This window comes from Myodes glareolus, chromosome 9 (assembly GCF_982192425.1).
Source record: "Myodes glareolus chromosome 9, mMyoGla1.1, whole genome shotgun sequence".
Lineage (NCBI taxonomy): Eukaryota > Metazoa > Chordata > Mammalia > Rodentia > Cricetidae > Myodes > Myodes glareolus.
Window position 1 is genome coordinate 15481265 of NC_142034.1, and position 27555 is coordinate 15508819.

The 27555-nt window shown below is 44.2% G+C and overlaps 1 protein-coding gene across 1 annotated transcript in view; it reads left to right on the forward strand.

Annotated features, from left to right (window-relative positions):
• Window positions 1-567: 567 nt before the first annotated feature.
• The window catches only part of Bptf (bromodomain PHD finger transcription factor), a 105644-nt gene continuing 78656 nt past the window's right edge, over window positions 568-27555 (forward strand). The window contains 2 exon segments of the mRNA XM_085695954.2: window positions 568-1231; window positions 21541-22363. Coding sequence (XP_085552080.2) covers window positions 583-1231; window positions 21541-22363 — 1472 coding nt within the window. The 5' untranslated portion in view covers window positions 568-582.

Sequence of the window (27555 nt, forward strand, 5' to 3'; positions counted from 1 at the left end):
TTCCGCGACACCTCCTCTCCGCTCTTTCTGCATCAATTTCCCCAAAAGGACCAGTGACTCGGGGGTAACTCCCTGTTTTGCAACCCGGCTTGGAAAGACGCTCGTAGAGGTAACCCTCAGCTCCAGCCGCGGGGGGCGTCCCAGGAGAAGACCCCAGGCTAGGGGACACCCCACGCCACCGTTCGCCCGTGCGCCGCCGCTGACCTGCCGCGCAGGGGCGCCCCGGGGCCTCCCCGCCCCCGCCGCGCCGCTCCCGCGCTCCCCCTAGCGGCCGCCGCGCCGCCTCGCTCAGTCCCAGGCTCGTCGGGCGGCGCAGCTCACGTGACCGCGCTCCGGGCCTGCGGCCGCTGTCGGTTCCCCCAGTCACCGAGCGAGAGGGAAGAAACAAGATGGCGGCTGCAGGCGATCCGGAGCGGGGCCCCGGCAATTCGGACTAAGCCTTCTCTCTCCACCCCGCCGCTGCCGGGCCGCGCCCCTCCCTCCCGGGCCCCGGCGGCCTCCCCTCCCCCTCGGCCCCGGCGCCCCCCGGCGCCCCTCCCCCCCACTCCTTCCGCTCCCCCCCCCCCAAGCCGCGGCTCCGACATGAGGGGCCGGCGGGGCAGGCCGCCCAAGCAGCCCGCGGCTCCCGCTGCGGAGCGCTGCTCCCCGGCCCCGCCGCCGCCGCCTCCGCCGCCGCCACCGCCGCCTCCACCACCGCCGCCGCCGCCGCCCGCGTCCGGACCCATCGGAGGGCTGCGCTCGCGGCACCGCGGCAGCAGTCGGGGCAGGTGGGCCGCCGCCCAGGCTGAGGTGGCGCCCAAGACGCGGCTGAGCTCGCCCAGGGGGGGCGGCCGCAGGAAGCCGCCGCCGCCACCGTCGCCGGCCTCCGGCAGCAGCGCCAGCGGCCCGGGCCGGGGGGGCCGAGGAGGCGGGGGCGGCAGGACGGGGGGCGGGGGCGGCCACCTGGCCCGGACCACCCCGGCCCGCCGCGCCGTCAACAAAGTGGTGTACGATGACCACGAGAGCGACGACGACGACGAGGAGGAGGACATGGTCTCGGAGGAGGACGAGGAGGAGGAAGAGGACGGCGACGCCGAGGAGACCCAGGATTCTGAGGACGACGAGGAAGATGACATGGAGGAGGACGACGATGACTCCGATTATCCGGAGGAGATGGAAGACGACGACGACGACGCCAGTTACTGCACGGAAAGCAGCTTCAGGAGCCATAGCACATACAGCAGCACTCCAGGTACCCACCCAGGCCGCCTGGAGACTCCTTCCCCACCTCCTCCCCTCCCCCTTGGCTTGCTCCCTCTCGAGTGCAGTGCATCTTGCTTTCCAGCTCCCCCCACACACTCCGGCCTGCCCCCCACGCGGAGGCCACGACGCGTCTAGTGACAGAAAAAAAAAAGACAAAACAAAACTAGATTTGCAAGAGGAAAGAGGCGCATTGTTCAAAATGGAGATTGCATTGTTGCAGTTTGCAGGCCACACACTCGTTCGCTCTCCTCCTCCCCTCCCTCTCTTTCCTCTTCAAAATTTGTGCCAAGTGCGGTGTCTCTACCAGGCAGGATTGAAACTTTGGCACACACGAATCCATTGAGTTCGTTTTTCTCCCCTTGTTTTGGTATGAGTATTTTGTTTATTTATTTTGCAATGAAAGAAGCCTTCTGCTTTGCAAACGTAGAGTGCCTATATACCTTTTCTTATAGTTTGGGAAAAATTACCTGTTCTTTAAAAGAGAGAATTTAGATACCGTGGTAACGCACATAGACGTGCTTCGTTTCCTGCCCTGAGTCAGAGAGTTTGAAAACTGTTGTGGAGGAAGGGCTGTTGTGCGGTGAGCAGGGAGCTTCTTCGTGTCCTGTGCGTTTGTTTGTGTTCTTCGAGTGCTCATGGGCGCGTGCAACAGTTGCTGGTAAATGGCTGATTAAAGAGCGAACCAGAAAACCAAATTTGGCAAGCCTTCCGATTCAAAATCGCTTTGGTTAAGTTCTAGATAAAAGTATGACACCAAAGGGCCGTGTGTCCTAACCAGTTTGATCTTGGCTTTGCGTGGGAGATGCAGTTTGGCGGCACCTGTTGCAGAAGCTGTGTAGTTAGTTGATCATCTAGGCGGAATTTGCAGAAGATGAACTTTTTGAAGGCACGCGGTATAGAAATGTCAGCTTGCATCCGACAGGACTTTTTCTTGTTATTTTATTTCTGAGGAAGAAGCCCTTCCTGGACCTGTAGTGGTGACTTCTCAAAAGTTTTCTTCACATAGTTTCTTGAGTTTGGCCCTGGCTGTGTCCTGTTTAAATAAAACACACACATACAATTGCTCCTTTGTATTTAATTAATAGTTATGAGGGGCATCTTAACTTGTAGCACCAGACTGTCAGGTGATTGATTCCTTTATATTTCTGCTAACCTGGATTAACAAAATATAATTTTAAGGACATTTAATGAGGACATATGATGGATGATTTTTTTTAAAGATTTTATTTATTATGTATACAGTGTTCTATCTGCATGTACACCTGCAGGTCAGAAGAGGGCACCCGCTATGTTGTTGCTGGGACTTGAACTCAGGACCTCTGGAAGAGCAGTCACTGCTCTTAACCTCTGAGCCATCTCTCCAGCCCTGGATGGTCTTTCTTATGAGAGTTTGCCATACCATTTTCAGAGAAGACTAGGGTAGTAGTCGTGATTAAATTTAAATGTTTCTGTTTTTTTTTTAAAAAGCAATTGCTTAAATTCTTAACTGCTACAAGTATGAGAATTAAACCAGATTAGATTGTGTTAGCATCAAGTTTTTAAAAAAGCTAGTTTTATTTGCCTGACTCTAAGAACAAGTTGCTTAGCTTGGGGGGCTTGGAGGAGCGAGACTGTCTTTTAGCAAATTTCATTTCTTGCCAACATAGTCCAGTGCATCTTTTAGAGTAATAGGTGTTACTTTAAGAAATTAACAGTTGGGCATCTTTGTACCAAGAGCCCAGAGTTGAGCTGAAGACTGACATACAGTAGTGGAGGAAGTTAGTTTTTGAGTTAGAACTGAGGCGTTTTGGCAGGGCACTGCAACTGACTTTGAACTTTTTGAAGCCCTGACAGACAGTACTGATGAATTGATGGCTGGGCATATGCTGAATTAAATTGCAGGGTGGGGTTATGGGTCCCTTTTAAATAATCACGTAAAACTTGTTTGCTTCTCAAGACTTATTTATTCATTTGCAGGCCTCTCTACATAGTCCTAGCTGTTCTAGTACTCACTGTGTAGACCAGGCTGGCCTCGAAGTCACAGACAGCCACCTTACTGCCTCTCAGGAGCCTGGCAAGCTTGTGTACTTAGGCTTCAAAGACATTTCTCTTCCAGTGACACGTGTGGCCTTCCTTGGTGTGTGCTTGTCCTATATTTATGTGAATTAATAACTTACAGGAGTCAGTTTTGATCTTAAACATTCTACAGCTCCTAATAGACATGCACATGGCAGATATACATGAAAGACTGATTGGATAAATTATTGTTAGCAGGTGAGAATTTTGATAATTCTGTAGTAGGTGCCATAACTGAAATGAATAAGTTTTAAGAAACTAAAGTTGGTATAATTAGATTTTGATAAACACTTCAGCCAGTAACTGTTTGTATCAGCAGAGTATACTTAAAAAACAAAACAAAAAGCAAAAAACTTTCAAAAAGATGTGGGTTTTTTTGTTTGTTTGTTTGTTTTCTGAGACAGAATTTCCCTCTGTAACTAGCTCTTTTAGACCAGGCTGGCCTAGAACTTACAGATATTTGCCTGCCTCTGCCTCCTGAGTGCTGGGATTAAAGGCGTGTGCCACCAGTACCCAGTTTAAGATGTGTTTCTATTGTCATTTATTTATTTTTAAGTATTTTATTTATGTATGTATATGAGTGTTTTTTATGCATGCTCATCTTTATGATGGATGAGGGCCTCAGATCTATAGATGGTTGTGAGCCACCATATGGTTGCTGGGAATCAATCTCAGGTCCTGAGGAAGAGCAGCCAGTGTGCTTAACCGCTGAGCCATCTCTCCAGCCCTGTTATTTTTTTAAATTATGTGTATGTGTTTGTCTATGTGAGGGTATGTGCAGATCAGATCCCTTGCAGCTGGAGTTTGAGGTTCACAAGCCATCTGTCATAGGTGTGAGGACTTGAACTCAGGTCTTCTGGAAGAGCAGTAAATGTTCCTAAGGTTGAGCCATCTCTGTAGCCAGAGTACACTGTTTTAAACTGCTCTTTTACTTTTCCTTCTTGGCTGTGGAGTTAACTTGAGTGTTTGGTTTTTTGAAACAAATTACTTCTTCAGATAACTATAAAAGGAGGCTACATTCTGTGTTTTTGACTTTCCTAGTATGTCCACTTGTTTGCATTGAGTATCCATGGCAGCATTATTGTGCCATTAGTTTTATTCTTGGTACACCTGGGAGGAGACTTCAGGTTAATGTGTATGTGTATGTCTGGGTTAAGGTATACTTAAGCCACTCTGCGACAGCCAAGACTACATAGAGAAATCCTGTCTCAAAAAGCACAAAACAATAAGATACACCAGTAGGGTGTGGTAGTGTACACCTTTAGTTCCAGAACTCTGGAGACAGAGGCAGAAAATCTCTGTGAGTTTGAGTCCAGTCTGTTTTATATAACAAGCTCAAGCCCAGCCAGAACTACATAGAGAGACCCTGTCAAGTCTACACATCTTGTGTAGTCGAAGCTTTAGGTAATGTAGAATAGTTTGGTTAGGTTTTTTTTTTTAAAAAAATAATTTTTATTTAATGTACATTGGTGTTTTGCCTCTGTGTATGTCTATGTGAGGGTGTCTAGTCTCCTGGAGTGAGTTATAGACAGTAGTGAGCTGGGAATTGAACCCAGGTCCTCTGGAACAGCAGCCAATGTGCCCTTAACCACTTAGCATTTCCCCAGCCTTAGTTTGGCTAGTTTTTGTAGTTAGAACACTGGCTTGAGTATTAAATACCTGGTAAAAAGAGCTATGGATGTGGTTCCGCTGATACAATGCTTGCTTAGCATGCTTGAAGCCCTGGCTTCAGTTTCCAGCACCTGTACTGGGTTTGGTAGTGCATGCCTGTATCCCAGCTCTCTCGAGGTGGAGGAGGAACAAAAGTTCACAGTCATCTTTAGCTATATAGTGACATACACATCTGACTGACATCAGACCGAGTACCATAACTTACTAACTAGTATACAAGTAGAAACTACTAAATAAATTACTTAAGAAATGAGTTCCTAGTATAACAAGTAATTCATTGACCTATTTACTGAGTACTGTGTAAGTAATATAACTGTTGATGTACACGATTGTCTTATTAGGGTTAGTATTGCTGTGTTGAAACACCCTGACCAAAAGCAACTTGGGGAAGAGAGGGTTTGCCACAGTCCATTAAGGGAAGCCAAGGCAGGAACACAAACCTATTCACAAGGCAGGGACATGGCGGCAAGAGCTGATGCAGAGGCCATGGAGGAGTACAGCTTCCTGGCTTGCTCTCCCATGACTTACACAGCCTGCTTTCTTATAGAACTCAGGACCACCAGGCCAGGGGTGGCCCCACCCACAATGGGCTGCACACTCCCCCAATAGATGACTGATGAAGAGACTGTCCTACGTACTTGATGATTTAGAGCTTGATCTTAAAGAGGCATTTTCTCAATTGAGGTTTCCTCCTCTTACATGATTCCAACTTGTGTCAGGTGGACATAAAACTAACCTGTACACGATACTATTAAAAGTCGCAGACTTTAAAAAGTTTATTATTTATTTATTTCACAGGAGGGTTTCTCTATGTAGCCCTAGCTGGCCTGGAACTTGCTCTGTAGACCAGACTGGTCTCAGACTCAAGATACCTGCCTCCCGCTGCCTCATGAGTGCTGGGATTAAAGGCGTGCCCTACCATGCCTGACTTTAAAAGCTTATTTTATTTAGCTGGGCAGTGGTGATGCACTCCTTTGGTTCCAGCACTCAGGAGGCAGAGGCAGGCAGATCTCTAAGCTGGAGACCAGCATGGTCTACAGAGCAAGTTCCAGGACAGCCAAGGGTACACAGAGAGACCCTGTCTTGAAAACAAAACAAAACAAAAGTTTGTTTTATTGGGGTAATTTTCCTTTTGTGACAACAGTTTATTCAAAGCTAACCTGGAACGCATATTCATCCTCCTGCCTCAGTCTCTCAAGTACTGGGATTAAGGTGTGAGTCATCATACTCTGTTGTTTGCTTTCTTTTCATTGGGCAAATCAAATTTTCTCCACAGGGCAAATACTGCTGTAGAGCTGTTGATTAGTAATGCAAACTTGAAATATTCTCATTTTGCTGAGTTAGAAGCATTTGTTTGACTAAAGCATTTATGAAATTTTTTTTTTTTTAACTTGGTAGAAGTTTGAGTTAGGGGCCTGGAGATATGGCCCAGTGCTTTAGAACTTTTGTTGCTCTTGACTAGGTCCTAGGTTCCATTCCCTTCATCCACATGGTGGCCTACAACTCTAGTTCCAGGGAATCCAGTGTCCTCTTCTGACACGCACACACCCTACACAGAGTTAGTATCTGGTCGGCACAATTCCCTGGTATATTGAGAAAGACTGCATAGAAAAATCTGTGTTGTTCTACTTCTCCACCCCCTCGAGGACCTGATTTGTGGTACTGGGGTTTGAACCTAGGTAGGCAAGTGTTTTGCATCCCCAGCCTTTTTATCTTTTTTTTTGTTGTTTATTTTTCAAGACAGGGTTTCTCTGTATAGCCCTGGCTGTCCTGGAACTTGCTCTGTAGGTAGACCAGATTGGCCTTGAATTCTGAGATCCACCTGCCTCTGCCTCTCAGGTTTAGAGGTGTGCTCCACGCACCTTTTTATCTTTGTTAAGTTGTCTTGAATTTGGCAGTCTTCCTGCCTTAGCTTACCAAGTAGTAGCTCTGTATTAACAAGCCAAACAGAAAACCGGATTTTTCCCTCTTCCTGTTCAAACATGATCACACTATGTATCCCCTGACTGGCGTAGAAGTAGAACTAATTCACTACTGACCAGACTGGCCTTGAACTTGCAGTGATCCTCCTGTCTCAGCCCCTCCTGTGTTGGGATTACAGACATGTATCATCATGTCGTGCTCAGAAAGTGCATTTTCAATAGACAGTTGGTACAGTTTGATAGCACTTTGAAATTTAACATTTTTGATATAAACAAAAAGATTTATGTTATGCTTGACTTGAGACAGAATGCCCCTTGTGTGAGACTTTTGGGACTACTTAGCTATGTTTTTAAAATTTAGCATTTTTTTTACTACTTCAAAACAAAATCCTGGTATACTGGGAACCTTAATGATTGATGTCCTCTGAGGATTGTGATAGTAGAGATGGGTGGCGGAGATGCCCTGAGTGAGCTGCAGATTCCCCAGAAGGCGAGTGTAGTACTCCACTGGCTGCATTTCCTCCTTCAATGTCACCACAGTGTCTTTTCGGAATACACAGAATTCCTGATTGCTTTAGAGGAGGTACAAAGTGGAGACAGGGAAGAGAATCAGTACCCTGGTTTGAGGGGTGGTTGGCGTGGGCAAAAGCTTCCTGGATGGGCTTGTTGATTGTAAGAAGTGAGGCAGAGGAGGGAGCAGTGAGATCTCAGCACTGATAGTAAAGTGTGGGCTGTGGCAGGAGATGTGTAGCAAGAGCTGGAGTTGACGAATAGGAAGTCGACTGTGCAGCTGTATTTGATACTCTGTGCTGGGCAGTTCCCCAGAGAAGCAGGCTGTGCCCATGTACTTGCTTCCCATGCCTGTTGAATTGGGCAGTTGGGGGATCCCTGACATTTTCTCCCCTCTCGAACAGCGATTGGATGTGCCGATGTGCCATATTCTCATCAGCAGTACATCCCAATGTTCACACACCTGATCTGGTATCGCAGCAGGCCTCTGGCGGAGGAGCCCTTTTCCCTGCGCTCAGAGCCATGCCTGAAAGGTGGCCTGAAGCAGTCTCTGTCTCTCTCACAGATCTGTGTTGCATGTCACATTCTGGTTCCCGGGGTCAGTCAGAAGATCTGGGAATAGGGTATGGCCTCAGGGATATGCTAGACTTCTGTTCTGCGGGATTCAGCAGGATGGTTAGGAGGAAAGTGAGCTAGCTGGTAGAATCTGGAGGAGTTTTGTAGCCCTGAATGGCAGCTCAATCCAGGAGTTCCTGGCCTTGACCTGTAAGTGCAGAGAATTAAAATACCAGATAGGTCCTTGGAAGAAAGCAGTATGATCAGGGATGAATTGAGAGCTGTCTTGACCACCAGAGCCTGTGGAGATTCATCTTGAGAATTAAAGAAAGGGAGGACCGGAGAGTTAGTACAATTAGGCAGCATGCTCTGTGGGTGGCGGTGAGGCATGGCCTATGTCTTGGTCATAAGTAGGCTTGCGTGTGGTTTACACTTGCCTGCTCCTCTGGTCCCTGCCCATTTTTCTTTCATTTTTTTTTATTTCCTTCTTCCCTCCCTCTCTCCCTCCCTCCCTCTCACTCTTTTTCTAAGACAGAGTTTCTCTGTGTAGCCCTGGCTGTCCTGGAACTTGCTTTGTAGACCAGGCTGGCCTCAAAACTCACAGAAATCTGCCTGCCTCTGCCTCCTGAGAGCTGATACTAAAAGCGTGTGCCACCATGGCCACCACCACCGCCCGGCTCACAGGCACATTGGAAATGGGGCTGTGCACATAAACATGTGCAGTAGAATCTGGAAGGTTGAAGTCAGGAACTCTGGTTCCTTTTGTTAGAGCCTCCTTTTCTCACCTTTGAGATCCTGTTCTTCCGGTGACTATGACTTTTGGGGGACATTTGAGCTTGACAGGGTAGCAGTAATCCAGAGACAGACATACTGGGAACAACTTGGTCCACTCTGCTTAACTCATAATCTGTGACTTATTGTGTAGATTCCTCTTGCTTGTCTTGGTCCATTTTCTTTTCTTTTTTTTTTAAAATTATTTATTATGTATACAGTGTTCTGCCTGCACATTAGAAGAGGGCACCAGATCTCATTACAGATGGTTGTGAGCCACCATGTGGTTGCTGGGAATTGAACTTAGGACCTTTGGAAGAGCAGCCAGTGCTCTAAACCTCTAAGCCATCTCTCCAGCCCCCTTGGTCCATTTTCTTCACCTGCTTAGAGTAGTTAAAATTGCAGTTTCGTAGTAAAACAGATCAACTAGTTGTGTTATGCGGGTGTTTTGTCCACATGTTTGTCTGTTCATTACATGAGTGCTGGGTGCCCTCAGAAGCTGGAAGAGGGTGTTAGGTCCCATAAGACTAATAAGATAGATGTGAGACACCGTGTGGGTGCTGAGACCTGGGTCCTCTCAAATATCAAGACCTCTCCAGCTCTGTCAACTTCATAGTTTAGCCCTGATTCCCATTCTAGTTTTGTTGTTATTGTTGTTGTTTTAATGTTTTTGGTTATTTGAAGAGATGCCTCAGGAAGCCGATTTCTGTTATTTAAGTCCTCCATCCCCACCCCAGACCAGGTCTCAGCTATGTAGCTCTATGTAGCTCTCTGGCTATCCTGGAACTTTGTAGTCCAGGCTGGCCTTAAATGTACAGAGATGGACCTGACCTGCCTCTGGCTCTGCCTCCCCAGTGCTGGGATTAAAGGCTATGTGTGTCACCACACCCAGTTATTTGGCAGTTTTTGGTTTGCTCTTTGGTATTTATAATTTTTTTTAAAGATATATTTAGGTATTGGCATTTTTTGCCTCTGTGTGTGTGTGTGTGTGTGTGGTGTGTGTGTGTGTGTGTGTGTGTATGTGTGTGTTTTTCCAGTACATGCTTTTGGCCTAAATAGGTCAGAAGAAGGCATTAGATCCACTGGAACTGACATAATGGATGATTATGAGTCTCCATGTGGGTACTGGGAACTAAACCTGGGTCCTCTGTTAGAGCCACCCCTCCCGTCCCCATTATTAATTTGGGACAGTCTGATTTTGTAGCCCAGTTCTGACCTGGAACTCACAGCAATCTGCCCATCTCAGCCTTCCTATTGCTAGAATTCTAAGTGTGAGCTACCACACCCAGTGTGGAAATGAAATCATACAGGAAGAATTATGCCCAGAATGGAGGGGCATGTCCATGGTCCTAGCACCACCATGATCCATGTGACTTAGGTCTCAGAACTCTGGCCAGGGACCACAAGGGAATGAAGAAAAGACACAGGTACAATGAAGCTGGGATCGGGTGGGTTTTTCTAAGTGCTGAAACCTGGAAGGCCCCTCAGCATGCTTTAGGTACAGCATGGGGAGAGGGGTTACTAGTCTCCATTAGGAGGCGCCTGTAGGCCAGCATTCTCAGGCTGTAAACATGTTCTTTGTACACACTGCTCAGTCTTCATGAACACTCCTGAGCCTGGTCCATATGGGTAATGGCTTTGCCAGTTTTCCAGGGGCTGTTGGCCTTGGAGTCCTTTACAGGCTGAACTCATAATAAAATACATATTCCTTAGGGTTTCCTTTACTCCCTGCCCAGCACTTGAAGGCTGAGGCAGGAGGATCAAGAGTTTAAGGCTAGCCTGGGTACATAGTGAAACTGTCTAAAAAGAAAAAAAGGAAACTAGGAGTGATGGCTTTTAATCCTAGTACTTGGAAGGTGGAAGCAGGAGTATCAAAAGGAAGGAAAGAAAATATATTATTAGATTAATTGTGTTTTACATTTATTTATTTTGCATAGGATGGAAGGGGTGCAAATGTGCCACAGGTTTATATTAGGGTCAGAGGACAGTTTGCAGGCATCCGTTTGTTCATCCACCATGTAAATTGAGACTGAACAAGCACCTTTATCTACTGAGCTATCTGGCTGACCCTAACTATGTTTTTTAAAATATTTATTTATTTATTTATTTATTATGTATACAATATTCTGCCTGTGTATATGCCTGCAGGCCAGAAGAGGGCACCAGACCCCATTACAGATGGTTGTGAGCTACCATGTGGTTTCTGGGAATTGAACCCAGGACCTTTGGAAGAGCAGGCAATGCTCTTAACCTCTGAGCCATCTCTCCAGCCCTCTAACTATGTTTTAATTGATTTCTTTGCTAGTCTATATGTAATTTGTTGTTATAGTTGTTTTGCTGCACAGCATTTAAATATTTTTGATTGCCTAATGATACTCAAAATAGTAGTAATAATAATAGCTAACATTTAATGGACCTTGATTAGTTTGATGAATGATTTTAAGCAATATTGATGAAATGTTTTGAGTTTTCTTTTTTATGCATACTGGGTAAGTATTTTCTCTCTGAGCAACAGCTCCCCCACTTTCCCGGCAAGATTTCATTCAGGATGTAGCCCAGGCTGCCTTTGAACATTCCATAGAGAAGGAAGGGAGGCATATGCCAGGCATGGTTTGGGATGGGAGACCAAGGCAGGAGGGTTGTGAGTTGAAGGCCAGCATGGACTGTCTAGTGAAACAGTGTCTTAAATCTTAAAACGAAAAGATGGAATCCTGTATTATGTGTATTATGTTTTTTAAGACAGGGTTTCTTTGTGTAGCCTTGGCTGTCCTGGAACTCATTCTGTAAACCAGACTGACCTCGAACTCAAAGATCTACCTGCCTCTGCCTCCCGAATGCTGGGATTAAAGGCGTGTGCCACCACTGGCCAGTTCAGCATAATATTTGTTTATTTATTTAGTTAGTTTTTTCAAGACAGGGTTTCTCTGTAGCTTTTTTTAAAAAAGATATTTATTATGTATACAATATTCTGTCTGCATGTACGCCTTCAGGTCAGAAGAGAGCGCCATGTAGACGCGGGGAACTGGACGTGGATCTTCTGCAAGAGCAGAAAGCACTGTTAACTAGTGAGCCATGTCTTCATCTACCCTTAGTAGTGGTTATCTTTTTCCTTTTAAATAAACTTAGTGGAGCTAAGATGATGTTTAGTTGATAGAACTGAACTTCATCCTACATTTACAAAGCCCTGAGTTCAATTTCCAGCACTCTTGTCTCTTTCCCTCCTGTAGGCTGGGAGAAGTTCCCTCCATCTCTCTCTCCAGTACCTGACTCAATCCTCTAGTATGCAAGCGATTCATTTCATTCTTTAGCTCTAGGGCAGTGTGATAGTTTTGTAAATGTAAATTCATTAAAATGACCTAAAATTGGACCCCCAGGTCCTCAGAGGCCATAGGTACATTGCAGGTGATGAGCAGCCATTTGGGTCAATTGCTGTCATTCACTGCAGGAAGTTCGCTTGGGCTCCCTGCCTCTGTTGGGTCAGTGACAGTTTACTGCACACCTCTTTCTTTGGTCTTTTGTTTGCCTTAATCCTATGCTGCCTGGGTAGCTTTGGTAGTCTGGCTATGGCCAGAGGCTGTTGGTTAAGCATTGTTTATATGAGATGATGGTGTTGTATCTTTTTAAATCTATTTTTATTTCATATATATTGGTGTTTTGCCTGCTTGTATGTCTGCACATATATTTGTGTGAGGGTGTCAGATCCCCTGGAACTGTAGTTAGACATTTGTGAGTTGCCATGTGGGTTCTGGGAATTGAACCTGGATCCTCTGGGAGAGCAGCCAGTGCGCTTAACCTCTGAGCTATCTTTCTAACTTGGTGTTGTATCTCTTACAGTAAGATTTTGGGGTCATTTTTAGGATACTTACAAAATATTAATGGTTCTTGGTGGTTAGGGAAGAGGGAACCAGGTAGCAATGTTAGAAAATCTGACACAAATTTTATCAAGTCCCGATAAAATAAAGCTGGAAGTCACACAAATGCTGGCATGTCAACCTCAGCTCTCTCCTACCCTGTGTTCTAGCTAGGCCTCTGACTGAGCTCGTCAGACTTGGCAAGCACCTTTACCCACTGAGCTGTCTGGCCAGCCCAAAATAACACATTTCAAAAGTATATTTGCTGTAATTTCAGATATGCATTAGGATGTTGATTCAGCATTTCCAGGTGACCCTTGGTAACCTTAAGAATTTGTCTTTTTCCTTTTTGGTATCTTGTCCATTATGGCATGGATAGCTTGAGTTGTGATTCTGCCCTGTCTTGGGCAGCCTAACAGTGGAGCCAAGAGCCACGATCATAAACTGTGTGTGGTCCTTGAGTGTATGTGAAGACAGGAAGCACTTTTTATCTTTATTAATCATGATTGTATTTGCTATTCTGAGGGAGTTCAAGAGATGGTTCACTACGTAAAAGCCTGATCATCTGAATTAAATTCTTGTCCCCGTCCCCACAGACTCACACTCATTTTTCTTTGCTGGGGACAGAGCCAGGGGCCTGTGTTTGCTGTGCTGGCACTCTCCCGCTGGGTTTAGGTTCTTAGATCTTGTCATCTGATAGCTCAGGCTTACTTTAAACTCAGGGTCTTTCTGCCTCTGCCTCTTGTGCCCACACACCTGGCTTCAGCACCTAAATTTAATAAATACTGACATTTCAGGGTATTTGCTTCAGATCTCTGTTACCTTTAAAGATGATGAAAGTTACAGATTGTTGATCTTTCCTTCTCTAGAGGTAAAAAAGTCCTGTGAAGTTGCCGTGTATTATTCCCATCCTTATTTTTAGACTTGTGCTAACGTATGTTTGTATAGGAGGGTTTTATGTTTTTATATTAGCATGGATGGTCTATTGTATTGATACTTAACTTTTTTCAGCTTTTAGAAAAATAGAGGCTGGAGAGATGGGTCAAGAGATTAAGAGCACTGGCTGCTCTTCCAGAGGTCCTGAGTTTAATTCCCAGCAACCACATCACAACCTTCTATAATGAGATGTGGTGCCCTCTACTGGTGTACAGGCATACATGCAGGCAGAACACTGTATACATTTAAAAAATAAAGTTAAAAAAAGAAAAATTGTTAATTATTATGCTAATAGACCCGGCCTGATTCATTTAGTCTCTTGCCCCGCATGCTGGGGATTGGAACACACAACCTCTTTTACATACTATGCACATGCTTGAACCCCCCTCCCCCAAGCAGCATATTTATTTGAGAAAGGGTCTCACTATGTAACTCTGATTGGCCTCGGACTCAGAAATCACCTACCTCAGCCTCCCAAGCACTGGGATGAAAAGATGCATCAGCATACCCAGCCTTCATTTAGCGTTTAGAATCTATATTTCATGTTCCTTCATTCACTTCAGTGAACCTCAGTAGGGGATTTCCAGTTTTTTCTTAATGCACATAACACATTCTCTCAGTGTGTGTGTGTATGTTTGTGTGTGTTGTTAAGGTCTGATGATTATATCTCTTCATGTCAATTTTAACAGATGTTTTAATTATTACTGGAAATCCATTGGGTATGTATCTGTGTTTTACAACTATTTCAAAGAGGTGTACTGAGTGAGGGCTGGCTGTGGTAGTTATGTAGAGTAGGTTCTGGTTTTTGTTGTTGTTTTTAGGGTGCACAGAATGAATTTTAGCCTTGTTTTGAGAACATAGAGGGGTTGTAGTTGAACTTCAGTTACTGTACGGTGATTCTAGATGTATTTCTAGATCAGAACTTTCCAATAGACAGTTGTGGCGATGGTAGGGAATGTTCTGTATGTATTGTCTAAAATGGTAGCCACTACCCACATGCAGTCCTTATGAACTTGAAATGATAGCTCTTGGTGACATTTTGTCATTGCTGACCTTGAACTCAAAGAGATTCACCTGCCTCTACCTACCTAGTGCTGAGACTAAAGGCGAGCATAACCACTGTCTGGCTTCTTAATCCTCTGTGCTATTTCTCAAAGTCTCGCTCATTGACAGATGAACCCAGGTGGTAGGTTTGTCAGTAGAGGAGGAACTTCTGTGTAGCAAAGAGCTAAAATTCAGAAGGTGCAGCGGTTGGGTGTCAGCATAGCTCTGGTGCTGACTGGTCCCTTGGATAAAGCATCTTGCCGCAATGAGCATCTTTAAAAGGCAGTAATAACAGTAACTTTTCATTGAGTGTGAATAATGGGTTAAAAAGTGCCCTGAAAGTACTCTGAAAGTTAACTGCCGCTTTTATATTATTCCTGGCAGGGAGAGCCAGTGAATGGGGCAAGTGGGATGTACTTGCACATAGTCTAGGAGTACTAGCCCCAATATTGGATTGAGACGCTGTTCCAGATCTGGTGGTGAGGCCTTGTAAATGCTTGTGAGTTTGTTTTATAATTTTTGTTTTGGTTTTTATTTTATTTATTTATGGATTTTGGTTTTTTGAGGCAGGGTTTCATTGTGTAGCTCTGATTGTCCAGGAACTTTCTTTATAGACCAGGCTGGCCTAGAACTCACAAAGATCCCCTGTCTCTGCCTCCCAAGTGCTGAGATTAAAGGCATGCACCACCACTGCTCTGCTGTCTGCTGTTTGTTTGTTTTTTTTTTTTTTTTTAAAGACAGGGTCTCTCTGTGTAGCCCTGATTGGCCTAGAACTCTATATGTAGAGTAGGCTGGCCTCAAGTTCACAGAAACCTGCCTGGCTCTGCCTCCTGAGTACTGGGATTAAAGACGTGTGCCACCATACCCGATTTACATCACAGTTTTTAAAAATTACATCATTCAGGCTGAAGAGATGGCTCTTTCAGAGGTCCCGAGTTCAATTTCCAGCAACCACATGGTAGCTCACAACCGTCTGTAATGAGATCTGGTGCCCTCCTCTGGCCTGCAGGCTGGCCTCAAACTCGAGATTTGCCTGCCTCTGCTTCCAGAATGCTTGGATAAAAGGCATGCGCCATTACCCCCGGCTAGGTCTTATTGATTGGAGAGCAGCAGTATGCAGGAAATGCCCTTCCCTCCTTGCTGTCCAGTACCAGCATCCCCTTTTCAGATGCCACTCAGGGAGCTTCCCACCATACCTAGAATGGTTTCTGTGACGTCTACAAGCGGGAAAGACCACAAATATTTCTTTCAGAATTAATAAAATAAAAACTTGGATGGTACTGGAAAATTAACAATGGTTTCTGGATTTAATCCCAGCATGACCTCTGTATCTACCTGATGATGATAATATTAAATTGCTCTAGTAGCAAAGTCATGATCTGTGCTCACTATGGGAATTTACAAATGAGACAGGACTATACAGTCAGTTATACGATAAAGGTGTGCACACCATAACGAGGGTGGACAGTGTCAGACACTGCTCAGGAGTTGCAGCATAACATTTGAGTGGCATCCTGGAAAATGTTTCTGATTTCTCCAACTTGTCAGCAAAGTAAGCAGCAGTAATTTAAAGTATAAGGTGACTTTTTTGTATTATTAAAAATGAGATATTAAAATTATGACCTTGTTGGAAATTTCTAAGACTCAGTCATGTGTAAGACTGCGTGCAACAGTTTGTGAGTACAGAGAGGAGACAGTCTCTTCAGGGAATCCAAGTCCTGCCCGGAGCCTCAGGTTGATCATCCTCATGCCCAGCAGCAGGGCCTCCCAGCAGGACACCTGCTGGAGTGCTCAGAGCCCACTTGGTGCGGTCCCTTCCTTAGTGCAGGGACCCGGAGTGTCATCTGCACACTTTCCCTTCTGCGGACTTTGTCCTAGCTTCAGCTTCCTACACATGCTCTGCTCCCGCGATGCCACCTGAGGCAGCCTTTACTTTTCTTCCTTAGTTTCCTGTCAGCCCTCCTTTCTGCTTATTTCTCAGACTTTAGCTGCACCTCAGAATGAATTGAGCTGAAGGGTAAAATACCTCTGGGGTTCTAGGCACTTGAACTGCATTTGGCAACTTTTTTTTCTTTTTTGAGACAGGGCCCTGCACTTTAACCCAGGCTGGCCTGGGTGATTTTGTTGCGTCTCCCACGGTTTTGGGAAGGAATATTTGAAGGCAGCTTTTCCAATGGCAAGGGTGGAATCCTAGTTTCCTAGGTGGAGGTGACAAGATATTGTGATCCTGACACACCACAGACGCCAGCTACATTTATTTTGTTTTCGTTTTGAGACAGGGTCGTTTTGAGGCTGTCCTGGAACTCTGTGTAGGCCAGGCTGGCCTCAAACTCATGGAGATCTGCCTCTGCATCCCATATAAATGCTGGGATAAAGGTGTGTGCTCCCACGCTGGGTGCTCTGTTTTTCCAGCCGGCTTCAAGTCTACCTAGTTCTGAGATTATAGGTGTGTACCACCACTGCATTTGAATCTTTGAATTTAGCATAAACTTTTATTTGCATTTTCATAAGTTCACCCTTAGTCATTAGCAGCAACTTTACCTGACTCATTTCCCTTGCTGCTTCCTACCCCTTCCTTTTTTTGAGAAAATGCAGGCCTCAAAAAGGCTTCAACAGTCTTCCTACCCAGCCTTCCAAGTGCTTGGGTTACCTGTGAGCTGTCACACTCAGCATTTCTTTCTTTAAAAACAAACAAAAAAAAAAAACAACAAAATAAAAGTGTATGAGACCTCTCTCAAAGTATAAAAGTGTTAAAGAAAAAAACTGTCATCTTTTTCTGACCCCCTCCTCCCCTAGTAACAACTCCTTTTAAAAGATGCCCCGACCTTCAGGGCACGCTTGATCCCTCCGTTTATTCCAGTTCTTCTCATTGTTCTGTAGCAAAGGCTATTTCCTCCCATCAGCAGTCTAAGGTAAAGCAGCATGAGGCCCTGAGTTCCATCCCCAGTGCTAACAAAGGGAAAGATGTTATTTTTGATCCTTTTTTTTCTTCTAGTGCAGCCGTTTGCACCTGGTGCCTTTGCCAGGCACACGCTCCACTACCGAGTAACATTTCCAGCTAGTTGCTTTACTTCAGCACATAGACACATGCAGATGCTTCATAATTGACTGAACTGTTGATAGATATTGAAGTTAAAAAAAAAAGTACAAATCACAAACTCTGTTGAAAGAAGTGTTTTGCCCTCCATTGTGTGTGAGTATATCCATCCATCTGTACAATAGATTCAGGAGGCAAAGAGAATTCTTGATTTTTGCCATATTGTCTTCTTTGAAGAAAACTGAACCCAGTCTGGTGTGGTGGTGCACGCCTTTAATCCCAGTACTTGGGAGGCAGAGGCAGGTGGATCTCTGAGTTCCAGGCCAGCCTGGACTACGAGAGAGACCCTGTCTCCAATCATATGAGCTCCTTTAGTGTTAAGCCTGTACTCTGGTGCTAAGGGGGTTTTCAGTGTGTGTACACAGTTTGTGCTTCCAACTCGACCATGGGGAGTCGTGAGGCTCTCGTGCTTTACTTCTAAAACCAACGGAGTATTTTTATTTGGACGATTTAAGTATAAATCTACTGCCTCGGTTACCCTGTATTCCAAAGAAGCCGAGGGACAAAAATATAAGAAAATGCATTTACAGTTTTAGCCAATGGAGGAGAGGAAGAAATCTACAGTGCCAGTAGCCTATTCAGAATTTGTAGAGAAAGCCAGGAGACAAAGGCAGGGCAGGATGTAAATGTACCTGAGGGTTGGAATGATTGTTTTTTCCTGGGTGGGGGAGGGAACTGGGTTCCACACCACCTCCTAAAGGGTTTATTTAAATCTCTTCTGAGTAAAATAGGGTCTTACAAGTCTCCATTTTGAAAGAGAAAAGAATGGTCTGTGAGAAGGAAGACCCCACCCCCATACCCTTGCTGGCAGAGTTCTTTGTCCCTGGGTCCATTCCTTTAAATAGGGGAGAGTTGAAGCTTTTGCTGTCTTTGGAATTGCACTTTAAGAAGCTGGTTCCTGCCTTCCCAGGAATTTTGCAAGTGAAAAAAGTTAATTGTCAAGAGTCATTCTTTCTGAAATATTTTTTCTCCTGTCCTGCCCTTCCCGGCTCTGCTGTTTGATCACTGCTCTAGACTAGACTTTAACTTTGGGGACTTGAAGAAAACATTTTTAATTTCCTGTCTAGATATCTACCTGTTGTGTACACCATATGAAGAGCAGAGGAAAACTTGGGAGAGTCCCACCACGTGAGTCCTGGGAATTGAACTCGGGTTATCAGACTTAAGTGCCTTTACCCTGCCTCAGCGACTTTATATCTTCTTTCTGGTTTTATTATTATTTTTTAAGATTTATTTATTATTTTATGTGTATGAGTGTTTGCATGTGCGTATTGCACCATGCCTGGTGCCCACAGAGTCCAGGAACCTCCAGTTCCAGGGGATGGTTATGAGCCACCATGTGGATGCTAGGAATTGAACCCAGGTCCTTTGGAAGAACAGTCTTTGTTCTTAACTGCTGAGCCATCTCTCCAGCACCTTGAGGGACTTTCTAACAGACAGTTTAGTAAGAAGCTGAGGAACATAGAAAGGCACTCCAGAAGCCATTCTTTTGATGTGCTAACTTACGTGGAAACAGGTGAATCCTAAGTCACATGCTGAAGACGTGACAGACAACTCATCCTGATGCTTGTCTGAACTGCAGCATCAGTGACACTTGGGTTTCTGTCTTCCTAGTTGTCATCCTCGGTAGGTGTGTTGGGATGCAGGAACTGCCTTTATGTCCTGCAACCTTGTCTGGCCAACAGTGACCAGATTTTCTTTCACAGAAAGTAATGACTCTGTTCTTATCTAATAAATCTGTTCTCCAGACACTTGGAGGTTGGGGTGTTACATTGTATACATTAAGGGTCTTTTCTGCTTGTATTCTTTGGTGCTTCCTTTAGTACCTTGTACCAGTTAAATTTGCCAGAAGAAACCCAGGGAAGCTGCTGGGGAGCAGTTACAAGCAACTCAGTTTCATGTTGATAAAACTTAGTCATACAAAAATGGATTTAATTGATCCCATTAACATTACTTTTGAAAATTAGAAACGTTATTAACCAGTCCACAGATACCAGAAATTGAGTATAATAGAGTAATAGAAACAGTCTAGAACTTGTTCCCTTTTTTTGTTTTGTCTTTTTGTTTTGTTTTGTTGCTTTTTTGAGACAAGGTTTTTCTTTGTAGCCTTGGCTGTCCCGGAACTAGCTCTTGTAGACCAGGCTGGCCTTAAACTCGCAGAGAGCCACCTGCCTCTGCCTCACAAGTGCTAGGATTAAAGGTATGCGCCACTACCGCCTGGTTTAGCAAGTATTTGTTTTTAAGCCTTAATCTAATTTATTATTATATGTATTTGTATATCATTGGGGGCAGGGCATCCCACAGTGTACACTTTGAGGTCGTAGGATTACTTTGGAATTTTTATCAGATGCGTTTGGCATGTGTCTTTACCCTCTGAACCCGCTCTTGCTTGTACTGTTTATTTTCAAAGTAGGACTGATTGTCATACCTCAGATTTATTTAAAAGGTTAAATGCTATATGTAAACATTACAGACTAAGTTCTTGGTGTATTTGTGTGTGTGTGTGTGTGTGTGTGTGTGTGTGTGGCATGCATGTGTGCTAAGTACACACACAGAATGTGTGTGCGTGTATATACCCAGTGTGTATGTGCACAAAGAATTTGTGTGTGTATATAGATAGATAGACAGGCAGACAGATCTAGTGCATAGTCTGTGCATGTGTGTAGATAATACATGGATGGATGGATGGATGAATTTGTGACCTGTGTGCACTTGGTTGGTTAAAAATTCCAAGCCTTTGTTGTTTTCCCAGCCAAGACACCTTTCTCCTCTTTGGTGCTGAAACTTTTCTGTTGTTTTCCCACCTTTTCCCCTGACCTGAGCCCGTACTTCACTAGCTCCCTGCAGGAGTACTTCCGTCACGTGGGGAGGGGAGGGGGACACTAGGAATTTTTTCTTGGTTGTGAGGTGTCTGACTGGTTCAATATGAGATCTGCTACACCTGCACCCCCCCCCCCCCCCGTGTTGGTCACTTTACATGAAGGTAGCTATTTCTTTCATTTATATTTTGTCAAATTCTTACCAACACATTAAATAAGACCAGTTACTTATTTCTGAGGTAATTGAGTATACTTTAAAATTTTTTTACTTCTGATTTAGAATTGAATAGAAAGTCAGGAGTGGTGACACACACCTTTAATCCCAGTTCCAGGACAGCCAGAGCTACACTGAGAAACCTGGTTTGTCTTGGGTGGGGGGTGTAAAATAAATTTTAAAAAAAAGTAGATAATGGAATCAAATGGGAAACTTTGGATTTAGATTTTTTTTTGTAGATTTAACAATCAGAACTAAATCATTGTGTTAGGTATGATGGCTTACACTTGTAATTCCAGCTATAAATAAACTATATAGCTCCAGCCCAATTACAGAGAGTAGGTTTGTCATAAAAATTAAGTAACTAAGTCATTGAACTTTGTTTATTATTGTTGTTGTTCTTATTATTGTTAGACCAGGTTGTCCTGGAACTCATAGAGCTTCATCTTCCTCTGCTTCCTGGGTACTGGAATTAAAGGCAGCATGTGCCCTTGTATTAGGATGGTGGTGTTTTTACTAGGGATGAGCTGGCTGGTGATGGCACACTCCTTTAATCCCAGCACTCAGGAGGCAGCAGCAGGTGAATCTCTGCAAGTTCTAGGACAGCCAGGATTGTTGCACAAAGAAACCCTGTTTCAAAAAACAAAACAAAATAGAAAAAACAAACCAAAGAAAAATTCTGGGGATGAGCCCAAAGCCTACGCATGCCAAATCCCCTCCCACTGAGCTATACCCTTTAACCTCTGATCTTGGCATTAGTTTAACTTGAGTGTTGTAGAAATCTGGTGTATGGTATGTTTTTAGGAGAAAGCTGCCATATTAACCTGTAATGATATCATGTTTTTATTTACAGGTAGGCGAAAACCAAGAGTACATCGGCCTCGCTCTCCAATATTAGAAGAAAAGGACATCCCACCCCTTGAATTTCCGAAGTCCTCTGAGGATTTAATGGTGCCTAATGAGCATATAATGAATGTCATTGCCATTTATGAGGTCGTGCGGAACTTTGGCAATGTTTTAAGGTTGTCCCCTTTTTGCTTTGAGGACTTCTGTGCAGCTCTGGTGAGCCAAGAGCAGTGCACACTCATGGCAGAGATGCATGTGGCGCTTCTGAAAGCAGTTCTGCGTGAAGAGGACACATCTAACACCACCTTCGGCCCTGCAGACCTGAAAGACAGTGTGAATTCCACCCTGTATTTCATCGACGGCATGACGTGGCCGGAGGTCCTGCGGGTGTACTGTGAGAGTGATAAGGAATACCACCATGTACTTCCTTACCAGGAGGCAGAGGACTATCCCTACGGACCAGTGGAAAACAAAATCAAAGTTCTGCAGTTTCTAGTAGATCAGTTCCTTACGACCAATATTGCTCGTGAGGAGCTGATGTCTGAAGGGGTGATCCAGTACGACGACCACTGTAGGGTCTGTCACAAACTGGGGGACTTACTGTGCTGTGAGACGTGCTCAGCTGTGTATCATTTAGAGTGTGTGAAGCCGCCTCTTGAAGAGGTGCCAGAGGATGAGTGGCAGTGTGAAGTCTGTGTAGCACACAAGGTGCCTGGAGTGACTGACTGTGTTGCTGAAGTCCAAAAGAATAAACCGTATGTTCGACATGAACCTATTGGATATGACAGAAGCCGGAGGAAATACTGGTTCTTAAACCGAAGACTCATAATGTGAGTAAGCCTGGTCACGATTTTTGTACCTGTTTAGAGGGAAAGCGTTTTCCTTCATGATCGATATGACAGAGTTGTTGATGTGCAAAACTTGTAATTTAATAATGAGTTGTAATTAAAGACTTTTTCAGATGGAATGAGTATAGGCATTAACATAGTATCTTAAAAACTGGGCATCGAGATGCATTCTTGAGAGCTGCAGACAGCACACCATTCATTTCAGCTAGCAGAGAAGGAGACAGTTTCCCAGGTGTAATTCTGTGAGCCTTCCTGCAGCCCACTGAAAGTTTCGCCCTTTACTTGGAGTTAGGACTGCAACTTCCAGGACAACCAGAGCTACACAGAGAAACCCTGTCTCTAATAACAAAAAAAGGGGGGGGGGAGAACAGCCTCCATGCTTTGACTTTCATTATCTATCCTTCCTTTCTTCCTTCCCTCCCTCCCTTCTTCCCTCCATCCATCCCTCTATGTTTTTAAAGTGTTTGTCTGCATTATATGTGTGCCTGGTGCCCACAGAAGCCAGAAGAGGGCGCTGGATTTCCCTCAAACTGGACTTCACATAGTTGTGAGCTGTTGTATGGTTCTGGGAATTGAACCCAGGAACTCTGCAAGAGAGTATATTGCCAATGCCCCAAGAAAAAAAGGCCAGCTGTGGTGGCACACCCCTTTAATCTCAGAACTGAGGAGGCATTGGTAGGCAGATCTTTGTGAGGTGGTTAAAGATCAGCCTGGGCTACACAGAGTTTGTCTTTTTTTTTTTTTATGTATACAGTATTCTGTCTGCTTGTATGCCTACAGGCTAGAAGAGGACACCAGACCTCATTACAGATGGTTGTGAGCCACCACGTTGTTGCTGGGAATTGAACTCAGGACCTTTGGAAGAGCAGGCAATGCTCTTTAGCGCTGAGCCATCTCTCCAGTCCTAGAGTTTCTGTCTTTAAAAACCAATAAAATTAAGCCAAGAATGGTGTCGTGCGCTTTTAGCCCCAGCGCTTGGCAGAATCAGGTCTCTATGAGTTTGAGACCAGCCTGGTCTACAGAGAGAGTTACAGGATAGCAAGAGAAACCCTGTATAGAAAACAAAAAAAGCCCCCAAATCTTCTAAAAACAGTGTGTGCTCCTACACAGAGTTTGTTGGGCCACCTCTCCTCTAGCCTCTTGTTTGTATTTTTAAGAACTCGCTTGTTCTATTACTATTTGTAAAAATAACAACCTTGAATCTTTACTTTTAAAAATAATGACAAAATCCTGACTCCATTTTATGATTATAGGTTTTTAATATTTTTGTTATGTCTTCTTGAGATAGGGTCTTCGTGGCACAGACTGTCCTTAAATTCACACCAGTTCCTTTAATCTCTCAAATGCTGGGATTATAGAATGAGTCATCATATCCAGCAGTTGTTTGGTTTTTGAACTGGTTTAGTAAAGTCTAGGCTGGCTCAGCCTCCAGCATGCTGGGGTTACAGGTGTGTGCTGCCAGGCCCAGGTGCTGAGTATGATGTTTATAATGGTTTCCTTCCCCATTGTAACATGATTTAACTTTTTCTAAAATGAGTCTGCCCTTGTTTATTTTGGTCTTTTCCCTCTATGTCTTAGGGTTTTTTGTTTGTCTGTTGTTTTTGTTTGTTTGAGACAGGGTTTCTTTGTGTAGTCTTAGCTGTCCAGGAACTCACTCTGTAGACCAGGCTGGCCTTGAACACACAGAGATCTGCCTGTCTCGGCCTCCTGAGTGCTAGGATTAAAGGTGTGCACCACCACGGCCTGGCCTGATGTCTTAGTTTTAAGTGGCTGACTAATACGGTAGAACTACCAGTTGATTGGAAACTCTGTGGTGGGTGGACATCGATTTCAAGCTTGACCAGGGGTGACAGTCACAATATGTGTTAAGTAGTCCCTGCTTAGCCCAATCTGCTGCAGCTGGTTATTGGGCCTGAACGGGCCATTTTCTGTTGTCCTGCACTTTGAAGCAGGCTACATGCACCGCACCTACAGTATTTCTTGTGTCACTGAAAGCCTCAGCTCTCTGAATTTGTTCACTCCACGCCTGGAGGCTTTGATTCAGAGAACTTCAGCTCTATTGTATTCTCTAGTGACCAAACCTTTGGTGGCTTGAAAAGGAAAAGTGGTCTTTAGGAGTTTGCTTAAACAGCCTCCTGCCAGTTGTGTTTCAGAGTTGCCCCACCCCCACCCATGCCCGCAGCCATGTCTTTGGAATATGGATTGCTGATTCTTTGAGACTGGACTGGCAGTGATCACGTGATCATTTATTTTCTATAGTAGGAAGGCCGCTTGTTTTGTTCCCTGCCCACTTAGCCCAAAAATAATCACACAGAAACTGTATTCATTAAACCACTGCTTGGCCCATTAGCTCTAGCTTCTTCTTGGCTAACTCTTACATATTAATTCAACCCATTTCTATTAATCTGTGTATTGCCAGGTGGCTGTGGCCTACCAGCTAAAGTTCCGGTGGTTGTCTCCAGCAGGGCTACATGGCTTTTCCCTACCCTGCCTCCTTTCTTCCAGCATTCATTTAGGTTTTCCCCACCTACCTAAGTTCTACCCTATCAACAGACCAAGGCAGTTTCTTTATTTAACAATGATATTCACAGTATACAGAGGGGAATCCCACATCACCTCACCTTTCATCTTTTTAAATTGTTTTCCCCAATGCTGAATTTTAGGTCTTTTTGAAGAGGTTCTTTTTGGTTGTTTTGTTATTTTGAAACAAGCTATTGCTGTTGTGTCATGCTGCCTGGAAGTTGAGATGCACCTGCCTCAGCCTCATGAATGGTGGGGTTGTGAGCCACCTTGCCAGATGTTTGGCTAGTTTTTTCATAAGTTCTTTTGACATTTATTTGTGTAGAGGCAGGCAGCATGTATGCCACACAGTGCCCTTGTTAGAGAATGTCTTGGGGGGGTGGTTCTTAATGCCTACCTTTGGGTTCTAGGAATTGAATTAAGGTTGTCAGAGTTGGAGGCAAGTACCTTTACTCACTGAGCCTCACGCCAGACCCTCCCATGGCCTTTTAGATGCTGACTTTCACAGCCTCTGTCTTTTCTTGAACTACTCTTTCTGTCCCATTCGTGTGTAAGTTCAGCTTGGTATCTTTGAGACTGGTAATCAGTGGTCTAGAGCTTCTTTGGTTTTAGAAACTGCGAACAGTAGCTAATTACTTAGATAAAAATATTCCAAAGTCACGGTTATTGAGCACCCACTGTGTACTTCACATTGGGTGTCCTGAGCATTTTAAATACAGTTCTTAAATTTTACAACAGTGCCATAATATAGGTCTATACCTTTATATGACCTCCTGATGGTGAGACTAAAACCAAGGGAGATTAAGTAACTTGCCCACAACACTATAGCTGTTAGCAGATGAGACCTGAAGTTGTTTATAAGAATGTATCTAATATTGGTTAGAGTATACTCATGTTGGCAGCTCACAGTTACCTGTAACTCCAGCTCCAAGGGAGCTGATGCCTCTGGTCTCTGCAGGTATTGAACACTCACACACACACACACACACACACACACGCACACGCACACATGCAGAGAGAGAGAGAGAGAGAGAGAGAGAGAGAGAGAGAGAGAGAATGAAAGCTAATAAAAGCAAATGTATTTTCGAAAAGGATTTTCAAACAGTATTGTATGCTGTAGTCCAGCTTCTAAATGATCACTTTGAAAAGACTGCAACTTGAGTTATTTTAGCTTTTGTTTTGTTTCTTTTTTTATTGATATTTATTGAGTTCTACATTTTTCTCTGCTCCCCTCCCTGCCTCTCCCCCCCCTTCAACCCTCCCCCAAGGTCCTCATGCTCCCAATTTACTCAGGAGATCTTTTCCTTTTCTACTTTCTACTTCCCGTGTAGATTAGATCTATAAGTCTCTCCTAGTGTCCTCATTGTTGTCTGAGTTCTCTGGGATTGTGATTTGTAGACTGGCTTTCTTTGCTTTATATTTAAAAACCATCTATGAATGAGTACATGTGATAATTGTCTTTCTGGATCTGGGTTACCTCACTCAAAATAATGTTTTCTAGCTCCATCCATTTGCCTGCAAAATTCAAGATGTTGTTATTTTTTTCTGCTGTGTAGTACTCCATTGTGTAAATGTACCACATTTTCCTTATCCATTCTTCGGCCAAGGGGCATTTATGTTGTTTCCAGGTTCTGGCTATGACAAACAGTGCTGCTCTGAACATAGTTGAGCACATGTCCTTGTGGCACGATTGGGCATCCTTTGGATATATACCCAAAAGTGGTATTACTGGGTCTTGAAGAAGATTGTTTCCTAATTTTCTGAGAAATCACCACACTGACATCCAAAGGGGTTGTACCAGCTTGCATTCCCACCAGCAATGCAGAAGTGTTCCCTTTTCCCCACAACCTCTCCAGTGTAAATTGTTTTTGATCTTGGCCATTCTTTCAGGTGTAAGATGAAATCTCAGAATTGTTTTGATTTGCATTTCTCTGATGACTAAGGATGTTGAACATTTCCTTAAGTGTCTTTCAGCCATATTAGAGTCCTCTGTTGAGAGTTCTCTGTTCAAGTCTTTACTCCATTTTTTTTTTTAAATTGGATTATGTGATCTTTTGGTGTCCATTTTCTTGAGTTCTTTGTATATTTTGGAGATCAGACCTCTATCTGATGTGGGGTTAGTGAAGATCTTTTTCCATTCTGTAGGCTGTCGTTTTGTTTTGTTGACCGTGTCCTTTGCTTTACAGAAGCTTTTCAGTTTCAGGAGGTCCCATTTATTAATTGTTTCTCTCAGTGTCTGTGCTGCTGGGGTTCTATTTAGGAAGTGGTTCCCTTTGCCAATGTGTTCAAGTGTACTTCTCACTTTCTCTTCTATAAGGTTCAGTGTGGCTGACTTTATATTGAGGTCTTTGATCCATTTGGATTTGAGTTTTGTGCCTGGTGATAGATATGGGTCTATTTTCATTTTCTACATGTTGATATCCATTTATGCCAGCACTACTTGTTAAATATGCTTTCTTTTTTCCATTTGATATTTTTTGCTTCTTTATCAAAGATCAGGTGTTTGAAGATGTATGGATTGATATCCGGGTCTTCTATTTGGTTCCATTGATTCTTCTGTCTGTTCTTATGCCAATACCAGGCTGTTTTTAGTACTGTAGCTCTGTAGTAGAGTTTAAAGTCAGGGATTGTGATGCCTCCAGAAGTTCTTTTAT